Consider the following 23133-nt stretch of genomic DNA (forward strand, 5'->3'; position numbering starts at 1 on the left):
CATTGTGTACACGTGTACTGCTGTGGTACCCCATGCTCAAGAGTGTATGCTGGACAGTGTGCTCCAAAACCCTTGTACCTGCATCAGAATTGTACTCTGCTGTCAGATGTGCCACAGGTCACTGGATATCTTATTTTACAAAGCAGGCAAGCCTCCGACCCCTATGTTCTGTGATGAGGCGTGGAAGTCCCACATCTTGTCAGCCACTTGTGGTGTCCTTCAAACACTTTCCAAATATGCTCACTACAGCTGCACGTGAACAGCCGACTAGCTTCAGAGTTACTGAAATGCTTATTCTCAGGCACTAAGCCCTAACAATTTGCCCACTGTCAGAGTCGCTTATGCCAGCGAGTTCCCCAATTAGCGACCCATATCGTCTGTAGAACGATTTCTGATTCATGTCTGTTCCAGTTACATATCTTCCTTTTCGCGTTACGTGCACGCAACGTCACCAGGCAGCATTCAGTTCTGCGGTGGGCAGAGGTCATAATGTTTTGGCTCATCAGTGTGTGTGTGTGTGTGTGTGTGTGTTTTAATGAACTGCTTTGTAAAATAAGATATCTGGTGATCTGTGGCAGATCTGACGACAGAGTACAATTCTGATGCAGGTACAAGGGTTTTGGATCACAGACAACAGACGTTTGTAAATGATGAAGTTATCTATAACGACGCACTGCCTGACGAAAGCTGCAGCCCAGTCAAATCTGATCATATTTCAAACTGCCGCAAACATAGTCCAGTTGCATTAAATATTCAGAGTAAAACTGTGCTCTTCAAAAGACGCAAAACATAGTATCTTATAAGTGCAATATCAATGAGTCACTAACAGCACCAGTCAAATTTTGGTTGCAACAATTTGTAGTGATGTGACATAGATCGACAACATAGGTTCAGTTGTAGGGAAAGCAGGTGGCGGAGCTTCGTGGTTGATTGATGGGATACTGGAAACATGTGGTCTGGAAACATGTGGTAAGTCTACAGAGAAGACTGCTTGCAAAACACTTGTGCAGTCAGTCCTAGAATATTGCTGAAGTGTGAGGCATCCATCCCAAACAGAACTAAGAAGAGAACACCGAACGTATACAAAGAAGAACAACAAAAATGGTGACATGTGTGTTTCTCTTGTGGGAGAGCTTAACGGAAATACTGAAAAACGTCAGTAGGAAGATGTTTGAAGATACATTGGAAAGTATCCCGCAAAAACTTACTTTCAAAGTTTAAAGAACAAACTAAGTAAGGAATCAAGGAATGAACTACAACCCACGCCAAGAGAAGGCTATACTGCTTAAATCGCGCACTGAGGCGTTTAAGCAATCTTTCTTCCCTCCCCCTGTAAGTGAATGGAACTGCAAGAAGCCCTAATAAGAGGGACAATCGGAAGTTTCCATGCACTTCACAGTGCCTGGTAGAGAATGACTTTAGACACATGGAGACGTAGACAGTGGTGACAGACTGTGGCATGGACTCTACAAGAGTAGTAGGGTAAAGCCATTTCTGGGACAATTTTGATAACAAATTGATACCAGATTAATTAAGCAAATTAAATAATTTATCAATTATCAATTAATTACCTCCACCCCCTAATGACATCATGGATTTTCCCTGACCAACATGTGGGTCCCTTCCACTTCCTAGGTTCAGAGACCAACTGACCTAGTTCACAACACACCAGAGTATGCTGTGTGTCACCCTCACTGCACCCTGCTTCTACTCCACCTCTCCTCCTCCACTTGCGACGGTGCTTCAGTCTGTGTTAACCTGCCGGATAGGACAGATCTAAGTCTTTATTTTGTATGATGTGTTCAATGGACGAGATTTCTGTGTCAGACAAGGAAGAGTTTGTAATCATGCAGCTGAGGACTGTCTCTACACCTACCTGCACTATGCTGGGAAAGCAATGATACTGGACAATGTATAAAGAAGACGAATATGCTTCATGAGATAATGAAGATGCAGCGGCATGCAGGTAAGTTATACTTTGCTACTCATTCTGATAAAAGTTTGTGCTGGAATGAAGACCATTCTAGACAAGTCCAGTCAGTCTTCCGAAGTACAAGAGGTGAGATGCTCTTTCATTTCAGCACAAACAGCCATGTGTACAATTGCAGAGATGCTGGGGATGAGCAGGAATGATTTTAGTAAGTGTACTACTTGCAAGCCATCGGCTGCCGACTTTGTTCATAGCTACCTGCATGAAGATTGGAAAGATAGGATAATGGATGAGCCTAAGAAGGATAACACTTTTCAGCAAATAATGGTGATGCAATGGGATGAGGTGAAGGTGCATTTCGCAACTCATACAGGTTACTGCTTGTTCTTGAATTATTTATCTTTTTTGAAATGCTAGGACAGGACAATGATGTGCTGTTGTCTAAACCACTCATTGATGAATACATCCAGCCTGTCTCTGACCCAAAGAGGCATGCAGGTGGCCCTATCCTACACAGTGCAGGTCAGTATTGGCTGCCAACATATGAGTCATCTCAGAAGAGTCTGATGCCACAACAAGAAGAACAAGGTGGAGATATTTTTGATGAGAAGCTACCAGTTCCACCTAGAACTCTAATGCTTTTTGCTTCCACATAAAATTTAATATCTACAGGTTCAAAATGTTTAAATATTGGTATACCAGCAGCTGTACAAGCCAATGACTGATGTGTGTTATAAGAAATTGAAAATGTCTCTAAAAATGTTGAAGTGCATTTTACTGAGCAAGAAAGGGATGAAATGGAATGTGCTGAAGCCTATATCAATCAGCAAATGACCACCGAGTATTATCCAGCTCATACCCCACCAGAAATTAAGTGTGGTTCTCTGACTCCTTCAATTACAACAGTGTACAATGACTCAACAGTCCATGTGAAAGCAGGGAACATAATTATTATCTGCGACCCTCAGCCATTACAAACATGTTCAGTCTAGGGATGGCATTATCATGTGTGTTGGAAAGACTGAACAGATGACTGCATTGTGTTAAAAGTGTGTATAAAGACATTGTAGACTATCTCTGAGTGAATAATGTGTATGCTGACAATTTACACCAGTGTATCAATATAGTGCCAAAAGAAACTAAAGGACAACCAATAAGTTTAAGAGAAATTCAAGCTGAATTCCACACATACAAGAAACCGTTAATTGGTCAATTCTGTACACAGCGAACGCAAAGAAAGAACATGTTTATTTTTCAGACGTGCTGCATGGGATGTGCGCGCGCGCACACACACACACACACACACACACACACACACACACACACACATACTGAAGAGCCAAAGAAACTAATATACCTGGTTAATATTGTGTGGGGCCCTTACAAGAATGCAGAAGTGCCGCAACACGATGTGGCATGGACTCAACTAATGTCAGGAGTAGTGCTGGAGGGAATTGTCACCATGCATCCTTAAGGCTGTCCATAAATCAGTAAGAGTATGAGGGGATGAGGGGGTGGAAATCTCTTCTGAAAAGCACGTTGCAAGGCATCCCCGGTATGCTCAATAATGCTTCAAGTCTGGGGAGTTTGGTGGCCAGCGGAAGTGTTTAAACTCAGAAGAGTGTTGCTGGAGCCGGTATGTAGCCATTCTGGATGTGTGGGGTGTCGCATTGTCCTGCTGGATTTCCCCAAGTTCATCGGAATGCACAATGGACATGAATGGATGCAAGTGATCAGACCGGATGCTTACATACTTGTCACCTGTCATAGTCCTATGTAGACATATTAGGAATCCCATATCACTCCAGCTACACCGTTAAAGCGCCTTAACCAACTTGAAAAGTCCAGTGCTGACATGCAGGGTCCATGGACTGATGAGGTTGTCTCCATACCTGTACAGGTCCATCCACTCGATATAATTTGAAACGAGACTCGTCTGACCAGGCAACATGTTTCCAGTCATCAACAGTCCAATGTCGGTGTTGATGGGCCCAAGCGAGGCATAAAGATCCGTGTCATGCAGTCATCGAGGATACATGAGAGGGCCTTCGGCTCTGAAAGCCCATATCAATTATGTTTCGTTGAATACTATGCAAGATGACACTTGTTGATGGCCCAGCATTGAAATCTGCAGCAATTTGCGGAATGGTTGCACTTCTGTCATGTTGAACGATTCTCTTCAGTCGTCGTTGGTCTCACTCTTGCAGGATCTTTTCCCGTCCGCAGTGAAGTCGGATATCTGATGTTTTATCAGATTCGAGAAATTCACGATACACTCTTGAAATGATCATACGGGAAAATCCCTACTTTATCACTACCTTTTATATGTTGTGTTCCATCGCTCATGTGCCGACTATAACGCCACACTGAAACTCATTCAAATAATAAGCTGCCATTGTAGCAGCAGTAAAAGATCTAACAACTGCGCCAGATACTTGTTGTCTTTTATAGGCGTTGTCGACCACAGCGCCGTTTTCTGCCTGATGTAACAAGATTATGACAAGGATAGTTGCTACTCACCATATAGTGGAGATGCTGAATTGCAGAAATGCACAACAAAAAGACTGGGACAAAATAAACTTTCAGCCAACAAAGCCTTTGTCAACAGTAGATGACAGACATACACATGCACTCATGCAACTCACACGCATGGTCATGTTTGTGTTATTTCTTACTTTATACCCCTGTCATTATGACGTAGTCACGGTAGCTCAGTCAGTAAGACGATTGTGCTATAGTGGCTACACTTATTATTAACATTATTACAAGTGTTCATTTTTCTATAATGACCATTACACATCAAAACCTGATGTAATTGGTATCATGGTAGGCTCTGTGGAGCATCAAGACTTTGTTGTAAATGACTGGTCCTGTGATGGTGTAGAACTGGACCAGAAGGAGAAGGAGATACTCCTTCCTGATGACGTAAGAGCTATAATTATGGATCCATCCAACTGTGGCAAAAGAAATGTACTCATGTCACTGCTAATACATCAAATTTTGAACATTTTGTGTGTTCTAAAGGACAGTTCTCCAACCAAAATACCATCTATTAAAACCGAGCGAGGTGGCGCAGTGGTTAGCACACTGGACTCGCATTCGGGAGGACGACGGTTCAATCCCACGTCCGGCCATCCTGATTTAGGTTTTCCGTGATTTCCCTACATCACTTCAGGCAAATGCCGGGATGGTTCCTTTGAAAGGGCACGGCCGATTCCCTTCCCCATCCTTCCCTAATCCGAGCTTGTGCTCCGTCTCTAACGACCTCGTTGTCGACGGGACGTTAAACACTAATTTCCTCCTCCACCATCTACTAAAAAAGATGCAGCATGGTGTGAATGGTGTAACATACACGACATTTGGCCAAAATAGTCAAATCCCCCCCCCCCCCCCCCAGAGAAAGTAAAGCCAAACAAAGTGTTTGTATATGACGATATTGCTATGTAAATTCAAATATGGTCGTCATATGGGTGCTGACACATTTTATTTGAGTCAGACATTTTCTAGAATCCCAAATCAGTTGGTGAAGGAGAATGCAAATCTCATTATAGCTTTCAAACAAGGTGATCTGAAAAATGAGATGAGTGTATGCCAGCACACTCATCACTTTTTTCATATATATATAAAGAGAGAGAGAGAGGAGAGAGAGAAAGAAAGAAAGAGAGAGAGAGAAACTCCTGGAAGTTCTGTCTAGACCAAATGTCATCCAGTTTTCTTGATTTATCAACAACAAGAAACCTGTACACCTGTACTGTGTGTGATTCCGGCAATCTGCGCATATCTTTACAAAATTATTGAATGACATGTCAGTACCAACATGCACCTGGTAGATGTGTTTTAAATTCAAATCGTCTTGTTTGAAAGCTATAATCAGATTTGCAGTATCGGTTACCAACTCATTCAGGATTCTGGACTATGTCTGACTCAGACAACCTACGTCAACACCCATATAAGACCAAAACAGAAATATCATAGAATTTGATCTTGGTTTTCCACAAATCATTGTCAAATGCAAACACTTTGTTTGGCTTTACTTTTTCTGGTGAGCCGATTTGACTGCTTTGACTGAATGTTGTGTATATTACACCATCTACACCATGCAGTATCTTTTGCAGTAGCTGGTATTTTGGTTGGAAAATTGTTTTTGAAAACAAACAAACACGCTCAAAACAAGAGTCCATCTGGATGTATTAACAGCGACAAATGTACATTTGTTTTATCAAAGTAGTATGGACAAACAGCTCTTATGTCATCAGGAAGGAGTCTTCCACTCTTCTTGTTCTTCTTCCAGTCTTCTTCCGCACAATCACAGGACCAGTCACTTATAACAAAGTCCTGATGCTTCACCCACTATACCATGATACCAACAATATAAGGTTTGCGTTGCCATAGGCTTTTATGGAAAAATGAACACTTATAATAATGTTAATAATACGTGTAGTCACTGCAGAACAATACAGGGTGGTCAGAAAATGTGTGAAATGCTTGTAGGGATGTTACAGGGCAGGTTGTACTGAGACATAAATGTTAAGAAAGAAAGTCGATACGTTGCTCTGTTTCCGAGTTATTTAGCATAGAATTTAGCCAATCGGGGCTTCGCGCGCTCACATTCAAGCGGCCTGCCAGGGGCGGTGTTGCCCAACGAGTGCTTTGTCTCGTTAGCTGAAACCTGAATTAACTCACGCGACGATCTGATTGGCTAACTTCAATCCTAAATAACTCGGAAACGGCGCAACGTATCGAATTTCTTTCTTAACATTTATGTATCAGTACAACCTGCCCTCTAACATCCCTACAAGCATTTCACACATTTTCTGACCACCCTGTATATATAATTCGAAAATAATACATTGCATGCAATACATCTGAAAAATTAACAGGTTCTTTCTTTGCGTGCGCCATGTATAGAACTGACCTATTAAAGGTTTCTTGCACATGAGGAATTCAGCTTGAATTTCTCTTGAAGTTATTGGTTGTCCTTCAGTTTCTTTTGGCTCTATATTGATACATTGGTGTAAATCGTCAGCATGCCTACTATTCATTCAGGGATGGTCTACAATGTCTTTATACACACTTTTAACACAATGCAGCCATCTGTACAGTCTTTCGAACACACATGATAATACCATCCCTAGACTGGACATGTTTGTAGTGGTGGAATGTCACAGATAAACGACTGAGTTCCATGATTTCTCATGGAGTGCTGAGTCATCATACACTGTTGTAATTAAAGGAGTTAGAAAATCACAGTTAATATCTGGTGGGGCACGAGGTGGATAATACTCGGTGGTCATTTGCTGATTGATTAGGCTTCAGTACATTTCATTTCATCCCATTTATGGCCAGTAAAACGCACTTTCATATTTTTAGATACATTTTCAATTTCTAATAACACACCAGTCATTGGCTTGTACAGCTGCTAGTGTACTAATATTTAAAAGTATTGAACATATAGATATTAAATTGCATATGGAAGCAAAAAGCATTAAAGTGCTAGGTGGAACTGGTAGCTTCTCATCTACAATATCTCCACATTGTTCTTCTTGGCATCAGACTCTTCTGAGATGGCTCATATGTTGGCAGCCAATACTGACCTGCACTGTGTAGGGTAGGGACACCTGCACGGTTCTTTGAGTCAGAGACAGTCTGGATGTATTCATCACTGAGTAGTTTAGACAACAGCACATCATTGTCCTGTCCTAGCATTTCAAAAAAGATGAATAATTCAAGAACAAGCAGTAACCTGTATGAGTTGCGAAATGCATCTTCAGCTCATCCCATTGCATCACCATTATTTACTGAAAAGTGTTCTTCTTCTTGTGCTCATCCATATCCTATCTTTCCAATTTTCATGTAGGTAGCTATGGATGTATTCCTCAGCTGCATGCTTGCATATTGTACACTTATTAAAATCGGATGCTTGTGCTGGAGTGGATGAGTGTCTTGCCTCTTGTTGTTTGGTCGGTTGATTTGGGGGGAGGGAACCGAACAGTGAGGTCATCAATCCCTTTGGATTAGGGAAGGATGGGGAAGGAAGTCAGCTGTGCTCTTTCAAAGGAACCATCCCAGCATTTGCTTGAGGTGATTTAGGGAAATGACGGAAAACCTATATCAGGATTGCCAGATGTGGGTTTGAACCATCATGCTCCCAATTGGAATCCAGTGTGCTAACCACAGTGCCACCTCACTTGGTCTTGTGTTTCAGAAGACTGAATGGACTTTTCGTGAATGGTCTAGAGTTCCAGCACACTCATTTATCAGCATGAGTTGCGAAGTATAACTTACGTTCAACCTGCTGCTTCTTCATTATCTCCTGAAGCGTATCTGTCTTCTTCATACATTCATCCAGTATCATCGCTTTCCAAGCATAGTGCAACTAGTTATGGACACAGTCCTCAGCTACATGATTACAGCTGATATAGCTGTTAAACTCTTTCTTGTCCAACACAGAAATCTCGTCCACTGAATATATCATATTCCGCTGCATGTCTGTTGAGGTAATAGGGATACATAAACGTTGCCGGCTGTTTTTGATGCCTTCCTGGAAACGAGAACCATCTGCCTCTAAATTGGGATGGATCTGCGTTACAGGAGGACAGAAAGTAGATGGAGTAAACGGCTGAGAAGGATTGTAACGAGGTATGATTTAATGGTAGACTGATGATGCATTCTAGAGAAAGATATATGTTGCTGCACATCATTTATCGCGCATTAAACCATTTTTTTCCGTTGGTCTCTTGGGGTGAATCAGTTGTTTTGTATAACCTGCATTGGACTTGTATACAACTGCATGTTCTGTTTATTACTTAGTGCACTATCTGCTGTGATCATTAACAGCATACCTCTCCATACCACAGTCAGCAGATGACTTCCAACGCATGTGTGATGAATTACGTCCACCAAACTGATGGGAAACCTACACTCCTGGAAATGGAAAAAAGAACACATTGACACCGGTGTGTCAGACCCACCATACTTGCTCCGGACACTGCGAGAGGGCTGTACAAGCAATGATCACACGCACGGCACAGCGGACACACCAGGAACCGCGGTGTTGGCCGTCGAATGGCGCTAGCTGCGCAGCATTTGTGCACCGCCGCCGTTAGTGTCAGCCAGTTTGCCGTGGCATACGGAGCTCCATCGCAGTCTTCAACACTGGTAGCATGCCGCGACAGCGTGGACGTGAACCGTATGTGCAGTTGACGGACTTTGAGCGAGGGCGTATAGTGGGCATGCGGGAGGCCGGGTGGACGTACCGCCGAATTGCTCAACACGTGGGGCGTGAGGTCTCCACAGTACATCGATGTTGTCGCCAGTGGTCGGCGGAAGGTGCACGTGCCCGTCGACCTGGGACCGGACCGCAGCGACGCACGGATGCACGCCAAGACCGTAGGATCCTACGCAGTGCCGTAGGGGACCGCACCGCCACTTCCCAGCAAATTAGGGACACTGTTGCTCCTGGGGTATCGGCGAGGACCATTCGCAACCGTCTCCATGAAGCTGGGCTACGGTCCCGCACACCGTTAGGCTGTCTTCCGCTCACGCCCCAACATCGTGCAGCCCGCCTCCAGTGGTGTCGCGACAGGCGTGAATGGAGGGACGAATGGAGACGTGTCGTCTTCAGCGATGAGAGTCGCTTCTGCCTTGGTGCCAATGATGGTCGTATGCGTGTTTGGCGCCGTGCAGGTGAGCGCCACAATCAGGACTGCATACGACCGAGGCACACAGGGACAACACCCGGCATCATGGTGTGGGGAGCGATCTCCTACACTGGCCGTACACCACTGGTGATCGTCGAGGGGACACTGAATAGTGCACGGTACATCCAAACCGTCATCGAACCCATCGTTCTACCGTTCCTAGACCGGCAAGGGAACTTGCTGTTCCAACAGGACAATGCACGTCCGCATGTATCCCGTGCCACCCAACGTGCTCTAGAAGGTGTAAGTCAACTACCCTGGCCAGCAAGATCTCCGGATCTGTCCCCCATTGAGCATGTTTGGGACTGGATGAAGCGTCGTCTCACGCGGTTTGCACGTCCAGCACGAACGCTGGTCCAACTGAGGCGCCAGGTGGAAATGGCATGGCAAGCCGTTCCACAGGACTACATCCAGCATCTCTACAATCGTCTCCATGGGAGAATAGCAGCCTGCATTGCTGCGAAAGGTGGATATACACTGTACTAGTGCCGACATTGTGCATGCTCTGTTGCCTGTGTCTATGTGCCTGTGGTTCTGTCAGTGTGATCATGTGATGTATCTGACCCCAGGAATGTGTCAATAAAGTTTCCCCTTCCTGGGACAATGAATACACGGTGTTCTTATTTCAATTTCCAGGAGTGTATTTCGGCACCCTGCTCTAGACGAATTAAGATGTATGCGAAGTATTTCATTCGATTGGCACACCTTGGACATAAACAGAGTCTTCAGCTTCATAACCGCTGTGATTCTATGTTAGTGACAGGGATTTGTGAGTTACTGCAGTCTCTATGTATACATTTGCTCGACGGATGTTGTGTGTGGAAGAGACTGTGTTCTGTTCACGGAGTTAGAGCAGGATGGCATGTAATTTCACATGTCAAAGACCGGTGCTATGCATTTGGCTGTTTCCTAATAAGACGTCTGTGTTTCGTGCATTTTCCGTTACTGATGATCAATTTATAGGACTGACGTGAGCATAGCATAGTTTTCAAACTATAATCAGATGTGAACAGCGGGCGCTTTATACCTCTGGAAAAATTCATAGTTTGTGGATCACAAAGAATCTATATTTTTCAATTGGTGTAGAAGGTAGTAGTTTTATTATCATAAAGTTTCTCAACATAGTGAGTGGGATAGAAAACTCGCAGGGTGAATGCATGTGAGGTGTTGGAAATAAATTTTCTGCATTGGACTATTAACAGTGTTTCAGTCCAAGCGACTAATGTATCAGGAATGACACTGCTTTAACATTATATAATGCTAAGTGCAGAACAATGTAGCCTTAGGCGTGTGTGTTTATGTTCTACAATCATGTCTCTCTTCTCAGTACCTTAATGGTCTGTAATCCAAACACTACAACAATTCTATAGAATTGATAGCACAAGTGATTTACGTAAAATGTTTCACATTCCCTCTGTCTGGAGCTCCATTATTCATAGATTATATATTTCTTCTTATATCTCCACAATACTCTCAAATGTATCAGGCTCACATCTACTATACACCAATAAGGAGTGATAAACTCATCAGCATGCAAGCATCTAGAGAGGTCGTGTGTAATTGGACAGGTGATGTGAATAAGCTTTTTACGAAACAAGTCTTCGCAGAACGGCACTTACAGTATTGAAATGAGAATGCCAGTTTACCTCACTAGCGTCGGCAGTACAAACTTGGAACATGCGATAGCAAAATATCCAAGTGTATTGATTATGTGGAACTCAGATCGTTCTATGGCACAGTACGAGTCATTTTTGCTCATATTAACATCTAAACAAGTACAGTCATGTCAAAGTATATTTTAATTTGTGACAATCTATACAAACTTAGACGATGGTAGATAATGACCAAAGCTGATGCCAGGCGACACATCATCGTTTCACCTCATGTCAGTAAGTAGGATGCTGTGACTGTTCCATTGCTGACTGTCTCAGAATTATGATTTTATCGTCGCTGATGACCACCTGGTCGTGATGTTTGGGTTTGGTTGTTTTTGTGTCGTGGAGAATATTGGGTTATTAATTGCCAGCGGATCCTAAACTATCCTGGTGTTGTGGTTTACGTCCCACGAGGCAGGTAGCGTAAATCATATGCCGCACAGCATAGCAGAATTGTGGCAGCTTAGAATTGTGAATTCGCATATGAGAAACTTTTTCTTTGGTAATGACATGTTGAGGGGAAGGAGTTACGTTTGCGCGAGCTCCGTGAATCCTGATTCAAGCAATACTATTGAACATCTACAAAACAGGAAGACACTGGGGCTCAATAATATATTAGGATTTTACCGGATTTGTCTGCTGTTCATTTACAGGCGTTGTTGTCTTACAGTAATCCATATCAGAGTTCATATGTTTGGAGACCAGTGTACTAGCAGCTGCACTGCAGGTAAGGTCAGGTAGGTTCAACAGCTCGAGGTTTTGCGGCTCGACCTCGAAGAGGTAGGACTAACAGGTATGTCTTTGATATAGGTGAATCACACACTACCGTTAGGCTTCTTGTTACTGATACGGGTAGTTGGTTTGTGGTACGTTGTTGGTTGGGGTTGGATTTCAATTATTTTCTCTCAATGTAAAGCAAAGTATTTTGATTCGATTAGCACCAAAAAGGTAAAATCATCTTAACACCAAATCAGCGTGTCCCGCAGCTCTGTAAACTTAAACTTCTTTGGTGGTTAAACTTTTTTTCTTACTTTTCTATGGGATAAGTCATACTTCCATTTCACAGAGGATCGTTTTGACTCAGGTTGGTAGTCGTGAACCCATTACTCACCCACGGTAAAGATTCGCATTAGGAACTCGTCTCCTTCTTAATTGTAATGTATGAGGTACTCCATAACTAAGCCCACTCTGTTCCATTTGTACTCTGAGGTCGACCCAACGTTTACAAACACTACAAAAATTCAACTTCTTGCGAATGAAGATTTATGCAATTCCATGAGAGGAACCCAGGGCACACACCTGTTATCGATTGCCACACGGCGATATCCACGGATCTTTCTTCCACGTGTTGCAATGAGACACCACTGGAAACCTCAACGGGGGAAACAGGACGCTCCTTATTTGCGAATCTTTCTCGTCCTTTGTTGAATTCCTCTGTCCAATTCAACACAACTGTCTGTGAAAAACAGTTCTTGTCAAATACAGGACGAATTTCAAGAAGGCAGTCCCTGTGGCTAGTCCCTCAGCTCACAAACGTCGCACAGCTGCATGTTGTTCTAGTGGGGTACACTCCTTGAGCACTCCTGCCATCTTCTCCAACCACAGGAGTGAAAAGTGTAAAACGGTAAACGGTATTCTGGAGTGAGTGACTTAGTTACTGACTCACCGTCGCGTGTACTTAAATTTGTAAGGTAGCTTGCTACGTACACGGTGCACGCTGACATGAAGGCGTCGACTGCCTTGAGGTAGGACACAGGAGGCAGCGCCGCCTGCGACTTGGCGTGCTGCGTCGACAGCGTCAGCAGTGACGTCACTCCCAGCGTCACTCTGGCTGGTGCAGCCTCGGGCTTGATCCAGAACGACACCCACTGGAACAGACAAACAGCACACCATTACCTCTCAAATAGAGCCCGAGAGTGATTGGAGAACAGGTTATCTATCAATTAGCTGATATCTTTTGTAATTGTTTAATAATGTGGTCACAATGTAGAATATCAGAGCTTACGGAAAGACAGGTATACCATATTAAATTAAGCAACAAATTCAGCAGAACATTAAGATCATAAGGACATAGACAAAAGTCATTAGACCAAATTCAAAAGGTGTTGCTGATATGAGAAAGGGAAATTAAAATAATCTGAAATGGAACAAGGCAGTTATTGAAGATAAGGTGAGAGTTTTAAGCAAACTATAACAGGAACATGGTATAATGCGAGAACACATATAATGAAAATATGGTACAAGAACTATTAAAATAATAAGCGTACAAACAAGAAGAAACAAACTTACCATGTGTAGATATCAGATTTCGTCAGCTGAGATGGCAGATGGCAAAGTAAATAACCACAGAGAGATAACTGTACATGCATTCAAAGATTTATTTAAATGTCTATCCGATTTAAGAAATGAATGGTTCAAATGGCTTTGAGCACTATGGGACTCAACTTCTGAGGTCATTAATCCCCTAGAACTTAGAACTAGTTAAATCTAACTAACCTAAGGACATCACACACATCCATGCCCGACGCAGGATTCGAAACTGCGGCCATAGCGGTCTCGCGGTTCCAGACTGCAGCGCCTAGAACCGCACGAAGAAATGAATCAAAAACATGGATGATTAATAATGAATATAATAGCATTCTGGAAGTATCGCCAGATTACGTCTTCAAAAGCCACTGCAGTTATGAAGAGTGGAAAGGCACAAGGATGTGATGATGTTTCAATAGAAATAATTAAAGTGCAGGAAAATTGATATAAAGACAACTTGGAATATTGTCTATAGAATTCTTGCAGAGTCAAAAATATCCCCGAAGCCATAACTATACTGTAAGTACTCTGCTTCACAAGGCAGATGACGGGCATGACTTGACAGAAACTACAAACCTGTCGGCCTCTTCCCCTAATACATAATATAGTCGGTAAAAATATCCCAACTACGTAGAGAAACGATTTTAATTAGGCAAATCTACAAACTGGGTTTACAAGTGAATATAGTACACTGCACAATTTGCAGTTAGTGAACGCCCGAGATTCACTGTTTTTTGAGAAAGCTTCCGAGAAATATCAACAATAGTTTGCGCCACCATCCCAATAGACACAAAATACTTATTCAACCTAAATAATATCAAGCTTCCATCAGATATTATAAAAATGGTAACAAATTCAAAACTAAAACAGGAGTCTCAACGTAAGAGATTGCATATCAGCATATCTACTCTCAGCTGACCTATGAGAAGTCTTCAGATCCCTAAATTCGGAAAAAGAAGCTAGAGCACATGTAAATTTAACATAACATCTGGTGGACTAAGAGTATTAGGAGCTACTGAACCTCAACCAATGTTTAGCGGAGATCTTTAATCAGAAGAAAAAAAAATTAGCAAAGACAGTGTTAACAATAATAGAATATCTGACAGCGAAACGTCTAAATATTTTGAACAGTGGCGTATCCGATTTCGGCCGTCAGAACTTGTGAACTCATGGCAGAGTATTTATCAAAATCGCAGCTGGAAGGAAGGCAGTTATATATATGACAGAACTGCATAACATTGAATGAAACTACGCGAGCCAACCGGTAAACTGAACGCAACCTGCCTTGGTTTGCTACCAAACTGCTTAGCGCCCATCATTCTCTGAAATACTATTTTGCAATAATACTAACTCTGTGATTATGTTCCCATGATGCCCTCTCCTGTTGTTAGCGCTATATTAGTCTCAACAGTAGTTATCAATAGATTTTAATTACTACTGACGTCTCTATTTTTCTTTTGTCCTAAAATTCTTTACTTGTAGTACCACTGTGATTATTGCTCTTTTCATTGATTACATTACTTATGCGTCTTCGTGATTTATTTATGTTCATATATAATTAGAAAACTTAAGCCAGTGTAATTACAGTAATTTATAATTGAACTGTAGCTTTCTATGCTAATCTTGCAGTTATCAAGTTTCTGTATTTATGCTGGCAACATCGGCCCGGCCGATGATCCCACTTTTTCTTTCTACTAACTCCTCACAACGAATATTCCTTCTCCATTTCCCGTACCACTATAACACAAAACACCTGAAATCTGAGATCCGTTGTCCTTCAGCAATAGTAAATTAGAAACATCGAGGACGCACGAAATCCTCGTCACTTCTGAACTATGCCGCCTGTGAGAAAAGCTGGCAACATCGGCCCGGCCGATGATCCCACTTTTTCTTTCTACTAACTCCTCACCACGAATATTCCTTCTCCATTTCCCGTACCACTATAACACAAAACACCTGAAATCTGAGATCCGTTGTCCTTCAGCAATAGTAAATTAGAAACATCGAGGACGCACGAAATCCTCGTCACTTCTGAACTATGCCGCCTGTGAGAAAAGCAGGTTTGACTTTACCTGTGTGTAGCGGGAACATGTCAGACTGGCTTCCGCAGGCCTCCTGGTACCACCATGCATCAAAGCCGCTAGTAGCCCATTCTGATACGTAATCAGTGACCGCACATTACGAAAAACCGAGCTTTCTTTTGCATCAGCTAACCTGTCAAGCAGTCCTTCTGTCCAAAACGCTGTAAGACGTCATGGTCTCCTGGCCTTCATTGCTTACATATTCCGCTCTCACAGTCATATACCGCACATCAAGACGCTTCATTCAAACCGAAACTCGATAAGATAAAGTCAATGTTGTATGAATTCATGTAAACGATATGCAAATAACAAGTAAGCGCACCGTGGTTGAAATACTCGAGGCTGGCGTACGCGCATACATTCCAGACACGACGGTCACAGGAGCTTTTAGTTTGGGAGAGGCAAACACCGCACACCAGGACGCCGGTCCCTTCAGAGGTTTTCACAGGGAGGTATCTACGTCGGCCGGCGGCCGCCTGAGGAGCGGACAGCGTGTGCCTGTGTGAAAGGAAGAACGACCTCGTGTTTGGCTTAAAAGCAAATTCCGCTACATTGTGTGGGAGCGCCCAGCTTACGCATTCTTTACACACAGCATGCAGTTTCAGAGATTTTCACAGGGAGACAGCAAACGCCAAACGCCGATACTACAGATTTCCGGATTGGTCGCCTTAAACGAAACGTCATTCTCCCGTTTTAGAAGAGCAATACTGATTGGCAGACGATATTTCAGACGCCTTGAGCTGAAGGAGTAATGGAAGAGACCGAAAGATATACTTCACGTCTGGCGTGGAGAGGGGCAGTTCCGTTGTCGCTCTTGGAGCGAGAACACGTAACGAGAGCGTGCGCGCTGGTACGTGTACTCAAAGAGCGAGGAACAAGTCTCTCCTCAGTACTTCACTGGGAGAGCACTACTGTCGAGAGCGAATCTTAGTGCGACTCTATATTGAGTCCTTGCTATTAAGCATTGTTCACTGTGTTGGCTGCCACACTTATTGTGCAGTGTGAATGGACAGAGTTATAGTTAAACTCCTGCGAGCGAATTTTTGAGTGGCATCGTGGTGGACTGGTTATCTGACCGGTGTACCACACCAATAGTTAGACTAGGGGCGAATAGAAGTCCTTGACTTCATCAAGGTGTAGGGAGAGTTTGATTGGCGAAGGTCAATCCACATAGAACGAAAGTTATCTTATTTGTCAGCAGCGAGCGGCGCAGACAGCAGTCGTCGCAGCTTACGGTATTGTGCGCTACAGCTCTTGCGAGCCCCATATTTCCTCCACAACAGTACCCTTCACTGCATTTCACACGCGACAGCCTCAACCATACCTAGCAACATTCTAACAGATAATTATTCAAGTTGAGTAGGTGCGGCTCTCAGCCATTCTGCCAAGTCAATAACAATCTTAAACTTTGTATAGAAATTTCATTAGCGAATCCTTTCCTTGAGAGGTAACTTCACATTCCGAAAAGAACCAGGATATAACATATTCAATTCATAACTAAAAGTGCAATTGTGATTCCTTAGAATATTTGCAAAAATAAATAATAATTTTCGTTAGTTTCATGTTTTTCTTACACCAACTAGCACTACTCCAGTACCCAAGTATCCCACTGGTTACGTAAGAAATTTTGTGAATTTTTGTGTAATTTCCTTACAGTGGACGACTCCAGAAGATATTTATTGCTGAAAGTTTTTCAGGCATTTCTCTTTAGAACATTAGGAGCTTCTGTCTGACTTCTGTAGTAGTGTGGGGGTGGAAATTGCATCTTGCAGGAGCCACAGGGTATAGGGTACATCTCAGATTAATCCGTTGCGCAGAACGACAGAATAGCAACCCCACGCTCACAATGTGACTGAAACATATTATCTGCATGTGTTGATTTTCTGGGATACACGTTTCTTAGGACTGACAGGCCAACCCAGCATGCTGGGAATGTCAATGTGTAAATAAGATTTGACCTAACGCACAATGTCTTAAGCACATTCAACTGCAACAAAGAAATGCAGGTGACAAAAGCCTCCAGGGACTCAAGTGCTCAGCTGGTGTCACTTACACGGTCCCGTCACATTAATGTGACTACCACCCAAAAGCCTGAACAACCGATTTTCGCAACACGGACGAGCAGGAAGAGAGTGAACGAGGTTCTGGAAGGTACTGACAGTGGCGTGAAGCCATGCCTGCTCCAGTGCCGTGGCCAGCTGCGCCATGTTCCTCAGTTGAGGATGCGTGGTGCGAACACCCCTATCGAGGTGGTCCCGTAGACTATCCAGCCCAGTTAGTGGCCAGAGAAGTACATCCTGATATTCTTCGAGCCACGCATGTACACTGCAACCTGTGTTACATGTTGCATAGTTCTGCTGGTAGGTGCCATTGCGCTGAGGAGGAAACAGACTGAATGTAGGAGTGGACGTGGTTCCCAAGGATAGATGCATATTTATGTTGATCCATTCTGCCTTCCAGAAAGACGAGATCACCCAGGGAATGCCATGACGACATCCCCAAGACCATAACACTTCCTCTTCCGGCCTGGACCCTTCCAGCGGTTGTTGCAGGGCCGTGCACGCCAACAGCCATCTGTTCGATGGGGCGCAAAACGTGATTCATCTCAAAAGGGTACCTGTCGCCACTCAGTGGACGTCCACTTGCGGTACTGGTGTGCAACTTACAGTTTTCATCGCCGATGAACAGCAGTCAGCATGAGTGCATGAACCAGGCGCCTGCTGCGGAGGCCCATATTCGCCAACAGCAGCTGAGTGGTCATTCAGGAGACACTGTTGGAAGCCCCTTGATTCATCTGGGCGGCCATTAGGTCAACAGTTGTGCGTCTATTCAACCGTACACATCTGCCCAGCCGTTGTTAATCCCTGGTTCGCCACAGTTGCTCGGCAACAGTTTTTGATGGCGCCATTTTGTCATGCACGAAATGTTTAAACCCTTGACGCGGAAGCCAATGATCATGCCGTTTTGGACGTCAGACATATAGCTCCGTTTCTGCATTACAATGACTGCACTGTTTTTCGGAGTCCTCCGACATGCTTTATACACCCTTCACTGCTAGTGCTGCCATCTGTCGTCTGTGAGTGGTTATTGCACATTGACATCGAACTTAGCCGGTGGTCACATTAATGTGACCGGACTGTCTATAACCGGCCGCGGTGTCCGAGCGGTTCTAGGCGATTCACTCCGGAACCGCGCGACTGTTACGGTCGCAGGTTCGAATCCTGCCTCGGGCATGGATGTGTGTAATGTCCTTAGGTTAGTTAGGTTTAAGTAGTTCTAAGTTCTAGGGAACTGATGACCTCAGATGTTAAGTCCCATAGTGCTCAGAGCCATTTGCACTGTCGCCATTTGGACTGTCTATAAGCCGCCATAAATCAGCACAATGTCTTTCTTTCAGTCGGAATTTCTTTAACTTCAGTGTCAACACGAGCTTATCATTCTTATGGGAAGGTTGTTGAGAGACAATCTATCCACAACAAACCTAAGAAGATGATTCAGTTCCAACAACTTGACTATTTGACACAGGAATCACGCAGTTAAACTGTTGCAAATAACTGTTTGGTACGCTGACCTAGGTTTCGACACCTCGAAGGATTTCTTCATCAGAATGAAATTTTAAGAAACCGTAAAGTTAATTCGAGAAGGCAATGGCCAAAGCTCAGAGCAGATATGCTCCAGTCACAAATTAAAATTAAACACGTTTCAGTCATCGACATGTATGCCTTGTTAGGAATAACATGAACCTGAGTATTCTCCTATTACAAACCATACACATCCGCAGAGCACAGACACTCTCTTACAGACGTAATCTGAACGAGAAAGATTGATAAAGTAAGAGATATAGGACAAACCTCCTCTCGAGGCCTCTCAGCACATAATGTAATAATTTTGGTCTACTCCTCACAGCCCCCAAAGGTCAAATTGTGTAACATAACTTGTAGGAACATTAAGCATACATTTTGTGACGCTCTAATAACTGATTGTTCAGAAATTCCGAAATCCAGTGGCGTCAGATAATCAGAGCGCCTACAATTGATGGCATAATTCATGAACCTAATGATAAGTTCATAACTCTCTTCGACAAACACGTACCAGTATGCACAATATGTGTAAAAAAAAAAAAAAAAAAAAAAAAAAAACCTCCTGCTCCTTGGTTGACAACTGACGTACGTCAAATGATGAACAACAGGAATGTTGCTCATGGGCGTTTCAAAGTAAATTCGAGACCGGAACGCTACAAAAGCTGGGAAGCACGGTAAAGCAGTGTCAAAAAACAGGTACGCACGTCCCTTATGTGTGGCGGTACAGTACCCACGATTCTATCTCCATCGTTCGTGTGTGGGAAACAGAAAAAAGAGAAACTATTTCTCAGGTATCAGCTGACAAACTGAATGCATTTTTCTCATCGTCAGTCAGTCCTTACGCTGTAAAGAAATATGGTGAGCAAGAATCCCCAAACTATATAACTTCCACAACACTAATCGTGAGGCCATAACGTTGACACTCGAGACTTCAGCAAAGCATCCGACACCAACTGTGACAAACTGTTCACAAAAATTGGACAGCTAAGATTTTGAGATAGTACGCTAAAGTAGTTTGGAAGTTATTTGGAAAATTCATATTAATGTGTTGTCTGTGGGTGTGGAAAGTTGTCTTGGAAGTATATTCTCCCAGGAATGCCACAGGGGTCAATCCTAAGTTCACAATTGTTTTGCTTATATTTCACTGATATCTCGTTGGTTCAGTACACCTGCAAATATCATTTCTATGCCGACGACCTCCGGCTTTACATAAGTGGCGAACCTGAAGACATCAGTACTACGATCATCTAGATGAATTATGATTTCTCTTCAATATCAAGATGGAAACAAAACCTGGGACTTAAACTAAATGCGAAATGTCCCAAGTCGTTTTAGCACCCCATCAAAAATTGAGTATTTCTGAATTCCGTGAACTATTTGCTCCTCTTCTTTTAGATGAAATTTCAATACCTTGTCATATAGTGAAGACGTTTTGTGTAATTTTAGATGAGAATTTCAACTTGGCAGAAAATGCGGTCACTGCATGCAAAACGACTTCCGCTTGATTCTATGTCCTTAAAAGTTTTAGAATATCTCTCCACATTCTGTGAAACGTAAATTTGTGCAGTCACTCGTTCTACCGTAACTTCACTGTTGTGGTATAACACAATGCTACAGAATGGCGAGAACATCAGACAGTTACTACTAATCGTGTATGCTTGTGACTAGGTTATCAGTGCGGGCTCTAGATTTAAAGGGAAACATATCTAAAAAAAGCAGGATTTAAGGGACGCAATTTAAAGGGCAGTGAGATAGTAAGATCCCATTCTTATCACTAGTGTCAGGTTACTCACATCGCCAATTTATATTCAAGGTGATCCCCACTCCCTTCCCTCTGGTAAACCATCATGAATTGATCAAGGTCACCCAGGGGAACCTCTCACATACCTTAGGCAGTTGTGTTGCTTATATTCAGGGTCATAATGTAACTTGATACTGGCCATGTGATACAAAATTTGCGGGAAACCTCTCCTATTTCCCTGTCTCTCTCAACTAATAGGAGCTGGAAACCTAATGGACCACTGAGGTTCGAGCTCCTCCTACCAGTTATCATCTCTATAACTAAATCAACTGTGTAGCCTCTTCAGTCGAGGTCTGTGCACCATGCGGAGAGTTTTGGGTTTGTTATATAAACATCCTTTAATGAAAGGAATGGTAATAAGAACAATGATATAACAGTAAACTTTATGGTTTAGTATTAACAATTTATTTTTCTGCAATACAATTTTATAATAATATGTTGTTATTTATTAACATTTTTTTTATTTTACTTACAAAGCTATCTGTTTCTAACTTATTTTAATACAGTTTCTGATAACATACCTCAAAGTGGTTCTTTTGGAAAGCTATTTTTTGTTATAAACAATAATTTTTATTTATTTGTTAATGTATTTACAAAGCCATTTTACTTACATATATATACATCGGTCTTCTTTGCAAAGTTATTTTTTCTGATGGCTTATGACTATCAGGTACAAGAACTGAAATAACATGTTTTCCATTTTGGTTCTATATACAATATTTACATTTTATTTCAATATATAGGGTATTTACATTTATGATGAATTGTTTCTATATACAGTATATATATGTGAAACGGGGACTAGCAGCAGCAGCAGGCGAAGGGAAAAACCTCTCTCTCTCTCTCTCTCTCTCTCTCTCTCTCTCTCTCACACACACACACACACACACACACACACACACACACACAGAGAGAGAGAGAGAGAGAGAGAGAGAGAGAGAGAGAGAGAGCTATGGAAAGCTGTTCATCCAATTATTCTGCACTCACTCCCATATACACATAAACTACAGGGTGTTCCATTTATCTGATGACCGCCTGTGCGGTGTAGTAGATGCTGGGCGGCGAGCGCTCCAACGCCTGGCGATCAGATGCCGTATCGTCCGTCTACTTCTACGGTATGACATGACTACATTTAAAATATAAACAAAAAAAAAATTGTACTCATTCATGTCACGCAAGGAGATGCAGGAACTGTCTGCCATTATTTGGAACGCATTTCTGACATCTACTCAAGAAATTATTAATCACACGATGTAATTCTCTCAGAGATATGGAATTAATTGATTCACAGATATTATCCTTGAGTTCCTCTGTCGTGTGAGGATTTGTTGCGTACACTTTGTCCTTCAGTGTACCTCACAAATAAAAATCACACGGAGTTAAATCAGGACTTCTAGTGGACTGGATATTGTTACTAATAACACTTTCATTGGACACATCGAGAACTGCGTGCAAAGAAACATTGGTCGTGTGAGCCCTTGACGAATCCGGCTGAAAAAATGCTAAGCTTTTTTCTCTTTCACTCAGTTCATTAAAAAACTATCGCAAAATGTTTCGCACGTATCTTTCACTTGTAACTGTGTCATTAAAAAAATTGGACCTATTATTCTATCACCACTAGCTGCGCACCAAACCCCTATTTTCTGATCATGAAGAGTTTCCTCATGAAGCACAACCGGTCTATCTGCGCTCCAATGTCGACAGCTTTGGGAAATAACATACCCATGTAAATGGAACCAAGCCTCATCTGAAAGCAGAATGAGGTAGGGATCCATTTCGTTGTTGTCTACTCTGCTTCTCTTGAACACTTCCAGTTTCACGAAATTTATTCACTAATTTGTGAACTGAATCATGACTCGGAACTCAAACACCTAGAAACCTCTGTTCAAACATTCTCTGAACAGCACGAGTGGACTCTGTGCACACATATAAATCATAAACAAACACTTGTGGTGAAATTGAATATTCGATCCTGTCATTGTTGCATTCGCAAACTTCACTGTTGCACTCGTGATGCCTGTTTCACTGCTCGAATGACACTGGTTGACAAGGCGCGTATGTCTGTACGGCCTTCAGAG

At 42.7% G+C, this 23133-nt stretch overlaps 1 protein-coding gene across 2 annotated transcripts in view; it reads right to left on the reverse strand.

Moving 5' to 3' along the window:
• Positions 1-23133, reverse strand: part of LOC124722852 (glycine receptor subunit alpha-3) — a 375323-nt gene that overhangs the window by 83707 nt on the left and 268483 nt on the right. For both annotated transcript variants that reach the window (XM_047247978.1, XM_047247977.1), the window contains exon 8: positions 12993-13153. In XM_047247978.1, the coding sequence (XP_047103934.1) occupies positions 12993-13153 (161 nt within the window). The remainder of the gene's footprint in view (positions 1-12992; positions 13154-23133) is intronic.

Source organism: Schistocerca piceifrons, chromosome X (assembly GCF_021461385.2).
Source record: "Schistocerca piceifrons isolate TAMUIC-IGC-003096 chromosome X, iqSchPice1.1, whole genome shotgun sequence".
Classification (NCBI taxonomy): Eukaryota; Metazoa; Arthropoda; class Insecta; order Orthoptera; family Acrididae; genus Schistocerca; species Schistocerca piceifrons.